The 8,771-nt window shown below is 33.9% G+C and overlaps 1 protein-coding gene and 1 pseudogene across 1 annotated transcript; both read right to left on the bottom strand.

The window, feature by feature from the left end:
* Positions 1-1,680: 1,680 nt before the first annotated feature.
* On the bottom strand, positions 1,681-2,287 carry LOC107904603 (pro-hevein-like; annotated as a pseudogene).
* Positions 2,288-3,305: 1,018 nt separating this feature from the next.
* LOC121210048 (potassium transporter 5) lies at positions 3,306-8,472 on the bottom strand. The gene is made up of 8 exons (XM_041082124.1): positions 8,401-8,472; positions 6,151-6,321; positions 5,826-6,051; positions 5,433-5,681; positions 5,285-5,335; positions 4,779-5,207; positions 4,437-4,691; positions 3,306-4,341 (listed from the first exon to the last, which is right to left on the bottom strand). Exons 1-8 carry the CDS (start codon positions 8,470-8,472, stop codon positions 3,389-3,391), a joined length of 2,406 nt encoding a protein of 801 aa, XP_040938058.1. The 3' UTR covers positions 3,306-3,388.
* Positions 8,473-8,771: the final 299 nt, after the last annotated feature.

Raw genomic sequence — 8,771 nt, 5'->3', positions numbered from 1 at the left:
GGAGAAACCATAAAAGCAGTTTGAAAAAAGAATATTTTAAAAAACCCATAAGCCTCGAAGAAAAATTGCAAAATGTCCCACCGGGAATGCTGAGGTACCAATGGGAAGATGCGGTTCGATTTTGGAATTCGAAGAAAGGAGAGGTATTATGTACTTGCAAACTCTTATAAATTTTTCGGCTTATAGTATTTACTATATACGTAATAATAATTTCATTATGTAGGACCGTGAGCAAGTTGGAACAAGCAGCAGGCAAAAACAAAAATTTACGCACACGGCAGGGTCGAGAAGTTTTGCTTGTGTAGCTCAGGCCGCGGTACTATGGATTTATTAATTCTATCAAGTATTAATAACTTTTTATTATTAAATAATATTTTTACTACTATATTGTAGGAAGCCTCATCTGGTCAAAAAGTTGGACGCCTTCAGCTTTTTGACATTACGCACAGGAAAAAAGATGGAACTCCGATTTCATCTGAGGCTTCAGAAATTATGGTATATTTACTTAATAAAATTTGATTTCATTATAATGTTTTAATTCGTCGTTTTTATTAGTTTAATTTAAATAATGTTATGTTGTATTCCTTTTTATTGTATATTTCGTTTCTAACTCTTTGACTGATTTATTAGGAGAAACTAAAAGATAAGAAGGCAGAGTATGAAGCGACTGCTTCGACTAATAGTTCTGTTAATTTTGAGGATATTGATAACAGAATTATTAATGAAGTTTTGGGTCCTGAAAGGTATGGTCGGGTTAGATTTCAAGGATCTGGTGTTAACCCGACCCAATATTTTGGATCCACTTCGCACCAATACATGCCTTCCGGGAGTCAAAGTCAAGCTGAAGTTCAGAGGCTAAAAGATCAGATAGTTCAGATACAAGCTACCATAGATGAGCAAATTTCTCAACTTAGAGCGGAGGCAGCAGCGTGGGAGGCGGAGGCAGCAGCGAGGGAGGCGGAGCAGAACAGAAAATACAATGAACTCCAGCTACAGCTTCAGTCTATGATGACTATGTTCCATCAATTTCAAAATCCGCCATCTTAGACATTTGTTTTCTTGTAACTTTTAACATTATTGTAAGAATATTTTAAATATTCATTTACAATTTATATAATATATTTTTCGTATAATTTTGTATTATTTAAATTTGCGGGTTTTGGTTGGATTTCATGGTATATTTGTTGTTTTTGGTTGAATTTCTTGCAGGAGGGTTAGATATAGGTGCAAAAATACATATTGCAAAACTGGGCAAATTAGCGGCGTTTTTATAAAAGCGCTGCTAAAGGTCCCTGTCTTTAGCGGCCTTTTTATAAAAAGCGCTGCTAAAGGTCCTAGTCTTTAGCAGCGTTTTTTAAACAGCGCCGCTAAAAGACCATGACTTTTAGCGGCGCTTTTTTAAGAAACGCCGCTAAAAGTTTATTTTCATGTGGTGATTTGATCTAAAAGCTTATAAAACTTTAACCAATTTTGCAAACAAATTTTAACATAAATAATTTATATTTGGTGCACTAAACATAAATAGTTTCACATATTATCGCTGAATTAAATAATGATATATCTTAAAATTTACCAACATTATAAAAACCAGAAATTAATTAATCATACACTAAAGTTTTCAACAGGACAAACAAAGACCAGAAAATTTATTAATCTAGCAATCAAAATCAACTGCTGCATTATTCGGCATTTGTAGCACATAATTAAACAGCAAGAACTGTTTTAGTGCTAATTATCAACAACTGAAGCAAAGTAAAGGATTGAAGCCATTGCCACAATCAACAAAATCATATCTAATAGTAAGGCGGCCTTGATCATGACCTACTCCATCAGTGTCCAATCGGTTAAAAACTCCCACATCCAAATCTAACCCTCCATTGCTGCATCTGTCCACAATCCTCACTATTTCTTGAGCTCCAGTCCTTGTGTGCTTCTTACTCTCAAGCAACTCCCACAATCAGCCGGGAAAGAAGGACCAACGGGGCCACAAAAGGCAGTCCAACCGTACTTACTCCTCCAAGAATATGGCTTGTTAGCATCCCATGTAGAGCAATAGGACTCACTTCCATCAAACCCCATCCATTTTGCTTTGGATTATAGAAATGGTAAGTAGACCTCACAGTCGCTCCTTTTCCTGTAGGGGGAGGAGGGCCACTTCTGCAATTGCTCTGACAATTTTTTGCCGGTGAACAGTAATATCGGTGTTCCCACACCATCCATGTTGGCTGCAATATAAGTTATTAGGGCATAAGGCTCCACCAGCTTGCCGACCACATTGCTCGGCCATTGTTGCTCCCACTAAGCTAACCAAAAACACAAACAACATCACAAACTTAGCTGTAGGAACTTAGAAAACAAATTAAGAATTTTCTGCAGATGCTTGTGCTTTAAGCCACAATATCTTGCTGAACAAACAAAGGAATCGAGCTCAAGCAAATAAGAACAGAAATCTTAAATAAGAACCAAAAACAAGAAGTGAATTTTCTGAATGATTCATAGATTATATTTCTTAAAACATCACATTACATATATCAAGTATACAACTTGACTGAAAATCAAAAAAGTTATCTAAACACACCTAACTCCACTATCAAGGTCTTATAAAACCTTGTTCGCACACTTGGTTAAACTGATTTATCACATCCATCAGCACCAAATTACAACAAATACATCACTAACTTAGTTCAAATGTACCCAAGTAACAAAATGTTAACTAATCAACAAAACAGCTGCATGTTCTTCAGCTGCAATCCGTATGGCTCGAGTTGAATGGCTGCATGAAAGCCATCTTTTAACATTAGCTTTATCCATTTCTTTTCTTCTTCTTCCGAAGGGGTGGATTTAGTATACTATGATGTCTATAATTTGTAAAGGTTTTATACTAAGATATGTTCATGTTATTATGACTAAAATGACGTTAGAACTTAGATTAGCTGACTTCATATTATATTTATGTATATATATTAAGATAACATCATAAGAGTTAGGAGTTAAGGGTTTGAATCAGTATAAGAAGTGAAAAAAAGCTAGAGAGTTTTAAAGAGCTTTTGTTTTCCTTTTTAGTTATCAATTTATTTCATTATTTCAATCTAACTAAAACTGGCATATTTTTTTTTAGGCTTGTTTTCCAAACGGTTAATTTGTGCTTAGACTTGGAAATAAATCTTTGTTCACAATCCTTAAAGATTAAAAATAGAAAAAAAAATATGTTCATATTTACTTCTATAAAATCTTTATGATTGAATCTGATATTCAGAACTAATTTGACACCCAATACATTAAAACTTATTAATAAAATTCCTGATTCACCTAACATAAAACAAGCATAAGACCACCCACACCCCACATCATCTCCCATTCATTTTCTGAATAAATCTAGCTACTTCTTTTAAAGGTGATAAGTCATGCCAACTTTAAGCATCCGCTCGTGAGGAATATCAAACACCTTCTCTCTTTTCCTTACATTTCTCTTCAAGAAATTATATGCATGATCAATCACCATCCTCTTCATTATATTGGCTTCTTTCTTTGCAATCACCTCGCTTTCACCAATCATGTGAACTGTACCAGCCTCTTCCCATTCTTTCTGCACTTGTTCTATTTCTTGTTGCATGATCTCTTCTTCCAATTGCTTCGCATTCGCAACATCATTGTTCCTTTCAACGATTTCCCCTTCCGATTCTGTGCCCTTTTCAGCATTGTTTCCAATGGTAGATAGCATTTGATTTTGCAGCAATATTTCTTCTTGGATGAATTCTTTCAGTTTTGTCACTAATGTTTCCTCAAAGGCCACTTCCCGCACATCTTTGTATCCGTATCGAACAACACATCGAAAGGTAAAAAGCTCTCTCGGTTCGACTCTTCGGAAAAAGTGCCTTTCTTCCGGTGGAACTTTGTTAATGTGTAGTGATTTCATGGAAACAAAGACAATGATGGAATGCAATGCTGGTACATTTGAGACATAATGCTCGAATATGGGTGGGATACCATGAACCAGCTCTGAATAGAACATGGCAAGTCCTGGAATTCTAGACATGTTTTTGTTGGCAGATATCTCCTTTAATCTTGCAGGGGAAATCTTATGGTCAAGCTCGTAATGGTACTTTCTTCGATACACATCATTCCAAACATACATTATAATCATTAAAACTGCTGATAATGCCAGCGGTAAGTACCCTCCGGAGGTAAATTTATAGAGAACTGAACTCAGATAGAGTAGTTCCACGAATCCAATGGTAAGAATGTATAAGATTATTAAAAATATGTTAGTTTTCCATATCATGATCATGACCAGAACCAGCAAGGATGATGTAAGAGTCATTACAAACACTACAGCAGTTCCTGTAATAACATTGAAAAGGAATAATGGAAATTCATTAGCATTGTAAACTGAGAAGAGACTAAAGCATAAAATGCAGAGATGTTGAAATGATTACCATATGCATTGCCAATCTTTACTGTGGATTTGAAACCCGCAGTGACACCGATACAAGCCAACATCAAAATGTAATTGATTGCTGGTATATAAACTTGTCCTTCATGATTTGCAGATGTATAGACAACTTTGACAGGAGGGAAACAACCTAGAGAGAGTGATTGATGGACTATTGAGAATGTCCCCGAGATCATTGCTTGACTTGCTATAGCTGCAGCCAATATGGACACTATAAACATTGGCCAATACAATGGACCTGCACATTCATAAATAATTATCATAAGAAGCCACTTATACATGATTAACACTACTAGAAAAGGAACCATGGACATTTATTCACGACCTGGAACTGATTTATAAAACGCATCAGAAACCTCATCTGGATACTGGCGAAGATAAGAGGATTGTCCAGTATATGCCAATATTAAAGCAGGGTTGACCATGGAGCACATACTGACTTGAATGGCTCGAACCGAGAAATAACCAAGATCAGCAAATAGGCCTTCGGCTCCTGTTGTGCAAAGAACAACTCCACCAAGAGAAATCCATGCATCTTTTTTGTTCCTGATGAAGTATTCAACAATGTACATTGGATTGATGGCTTTAAGAACTGTTGTATCGTGTTTTATGATGTTGTAGAAACCGATTACACCAATGAGTACAAACCAAACACAAAGAACGGGAGCAAAGGTGTAACTCACTCTGTGAGTTCCAAATCTTTGAATCATGAAGAGGAAGATCAATATTACTACTGATATCCCAGCAATCATATCTGTGTACAACACTAAATCTTGTTTAAGCCACATAGATAAGTCAATAAGGAATGATAACAAACATATATATATATACCGTCTGTGAGGGCAGATGTTACTTCCTTGACACCAGCCACGGCAGATAAAACTACAATACACCAAGTCATATACTTTTTTTTCTATTTTTTTGAATTACCATGAAACATTAATAAATTAATAACAAGAGAAAGTAATTAGAGAATTACCAGAGATGGAAGGAGTGAAGATACTGTCGCCAATGACCATAGAAGTACCAAGCATGGTGACAAGCAATAAGAAAATTTTGGCGAATTGGCTCTTTTCTAAGCTAGACTTTAGTACCGAAGCTAGTTTCAATCGCTTGCTTGGCAATTCCAGTTTGTAGTTGGATACTTCACGGTCTTCAGCTTGTTGACTAGGGATCAAACTCACTCTTGCATAGCGACATATCAATGAGAAGAGTGCAAACGTTCCTCCTGATTTTGATTTTGATAAAATTTATCAAAAAACATAAAATTATACATTCTGGCATCAAATTTTCATTTTTGGTCGGATTTTATTAATTATTGTGACTTTACAAAGTAAACCTAATTGAAAATCCTATCATAGGTTTGACGTACCTTCACCATTATCCTTGGCTCGTAAGACAACGAAAACATACTTAACCAGAGGAAGAAAGGTAAGGGTATAAAAGACCAAAGAAAGAGCCCCCAATATATCATCTCTATGCTTTATTCCATTACTGAAGATGCTGGGGTAAACGTAGAGTGGCGATGTTCCAAGATCCGCATAAACGATGCCTATACTCTGAAATGCCAGATTCAACACCACCCACCAGTTCGAATCCTTCAGTCCAATACATAACACATATATTTAGTACGTATAAATGGTAGTTTTCGAAATAAAATTGTAAACATGTAGAGAAGGTAGGGGATGGAGCAGGACCTTGGAGTGGGAACCATGGTTGGCTGGGGCCTTGACGGAGACAAGATCCATGGAACCATATGGTTTATGCAATATTGGACGAATGTTTCGTTTGAGTTGGTCATCGGACATTGGAATGTCGACTCGTATATCGTCTTCTTCGGCAGTAGCGTTGGACATTGCTTCAAAGCACTGTGATCAAAGCAATGTGATTAAAGACTTGTTTAGAAAACGAGGAGGTTAGATTAGGGTCAGTGCGTATAATTTATAGTAGGAGAAAACACACCACATGGCTGAAACACGCTTTGTAAATTCTCAAAATTTTTCTTTTCCAATTAAGTATTTGGTTTATATGGTAAGAAGATGAGATACCATCCATCTTTTAATTTCTTTTCCAAATAAGTTTTAATTATTTTAATTTATTTTTCTTTAAATCCTCGTTCATATTATCATCTACATATTACAACAAAACGAAATTGTTAGTAATCTTAAATAAATAAAATAGTCATTATGTCGTGGAAGAACTACTGCCTTAGAAGTAACGAGTTTAAAGAAGATGAAACACAATTGGTATTACTTTTCCCAAATGTAACTGAAAAACTGAATTAAAAAACAGGCCAACTAAGGAAAGGAGGAGAAGAGAAAATGTTATTGTTTGCTTGTTGTGAGAAATGAGGAGAACTGCTATTTAAACCGTTTTCTGAAAGGGAAAATGGTAAAACAGACAAATGAAAATATTCTGAAAATATTTTCTGCAATAATAAGATTTTTTTTAACTGAAAATATTCTAAAAATATTAACTATAAATCATATATAAGTGCGTACGACTAAGTTAGTACTCCCCCTCCTATATACATTATGTTTTAAGATGCAAACATTCCACGTGATATATATACACTGGGCGATATTAACTCACTCGTGTCTTAAAATTTGGTTGGAGCTTTGACCTCTAGTGGAGTAAACACAGGTCAAAATGAAGGGTTAATCTTTTATTTTTAACATAAATATAATCAAAATTATTATTTAATCTCAGTTTTTTTAATGGATTTAAATGTAGTGTTTTTTATTCCTTAGAAAATGTATAATATTGTATTATGAATATCTTATTAAGTGGATGTAAGATAAAGTTTCGATATACTTTAAATTCTAATAGTTATTAGAATTAAATACTCTGATGAAATATTGTAATAATCTCTTTGATCAATAAAATACATTGTCTGTTGCTTTCATATTTTCTTTATTCTTTATTCTCTCTATCTCTCTTTATTTTATAATATAATGTTTTTATTTGTTAAAATAATATTCAGAATTGTTATAAAAATTATTAACTTTAAAAATAATTAAAATTATTTACCATGTAATATAATAAATAATTTTAAATGATTATAAAACAATTAATTAAAATATTTATAAAAAATAGTGTGATACATATTATTTTATTAAATAAAATTACAATTTCATATTTTTTTAATAATTTTATAAAAATAAAATATTTTAAAACTTCTATGTATATATAAATTTTAATGTGATGCGCTTAATAGTCATTTTATTTTTTCACCTCATCGCTACAGTTGAATCTAAACACACACCTAATCATTGATTTTAATTTATATACCGTTATTTTTAATCTTATAGAAGACAAACATATTATCCATCCAAAATAAGCAAAATAATCCACTTTGTTCCCCACAAGTTTTCATAACAAGAGAGCAGCATCTTTCACATCTTATATCATTCGAAAAAAAGTCTAATTAAAGAAAAAAAATGCAACTCAACATCTCTCTATGCCGAACCATCGATCCCATCTTTCACTATCAAACAACGTTACTCGACAACAACTTTCTAAAGATCGCCAAAAAAGCGTCCCATAAAGTTTGACACCTTTCTAAAGAAAAATCAAACCCAAATAATGGATAAACCTATTGATTTTGATCTTATATTGATGTTGTATCTATAGGTCAATGATCACAATGTAATAAACTAATAATATAAGTGATTAATTGATAAATTTATAAAATTTAATAATTAAAATGTAATTTAAATAATACATAAATAACTAAATCTATTATCCCAACTATAGCTTAAAAATATAGAGAAAACAAATTATACGTATACAATATTCATCGATCCCAACGTACAAGCGAAGTCCACTTATTACTATTTATATAGTACATGCATGCCTATTGAAATAATTCATCTCCTTCGCCTTCTTGTAGGAAATATGGAGAAAGCCTTGGCAAACAAATGGGTTTCCTTTTGATCACAACATACCCAATCACCGCTCCAAATAAGAATCCACATCCATAATCTAACACCACTACTTTCCAATCCAATCCAATCCATTCTCTTATGAAAAAGCTGAAGATGGAAGTGGCAGGCCTCCAGAAATGTTGCTACATTCTTTTAGCAAGGGTTTTCCACACAACCCTGGATTTCCATCAAGGGAGTTACTTTGAAAAATCTCAAATTGGTTGCCTCGCGGTATGAACCCTGTGAGACGATTATTAGAGACGTTGAGGAATGCAAGGAAACTGAGTTGAGTACTCAACTCCTCTGGAATTCTACCCTCTAGCTTGTTCTGAGAAAGGTCCAAAGATTAAAGATTTGTGAGCTTCGCTATGGCTACTGAGATTCTTCCAGCG

The sequence above is a fragment of the Gossypium hirsutum genome, chromosome A11 (assembly GCF_007990345.1).
Source record: "Gossypium hirsutum isolate 1008001.06 chromosome A11, Gossypium_hirsutum_v2.1, whole genome shotgun sequence".
Lineage (NCBI taxonomy): Eukaryota > Viridiplantae > Streptophyta > Magnoliopsida > Malvales > Malvaceae > Gossypium > Gossypium hirsutum.
This window is presented reverse-complemented; position numbering and strand designations above follow the sequence as displayed.

What these genes read in the sequence shown, in the direction of transcription:
- LOC121210048 (XM_041082124.1), bottom strand. Translation starts at nt 8,472, where the DNA reads ATGGATTGGATTGGATTGGAAAGTAGTGGTGTTAGATTATGGATGTGG. An exon ending in GTTTTATAAATCAGTTCCAG is followed by an intron (nt 4,692 to 4,778) that starts GTCGTGAATAAA and finishes ATGAATGTGCAG; the next exon opens with GTCCATTGTATTGGCCAATG. An exon ending in AAAGATTGGCAATGCATATG is followed by an intron (nt 4,342 to 4,436) that starts GTAATCATTTCA and finishes ATGTTATTACAG; the next exon opens with GAACTGCTGTAGTGTTTGTA.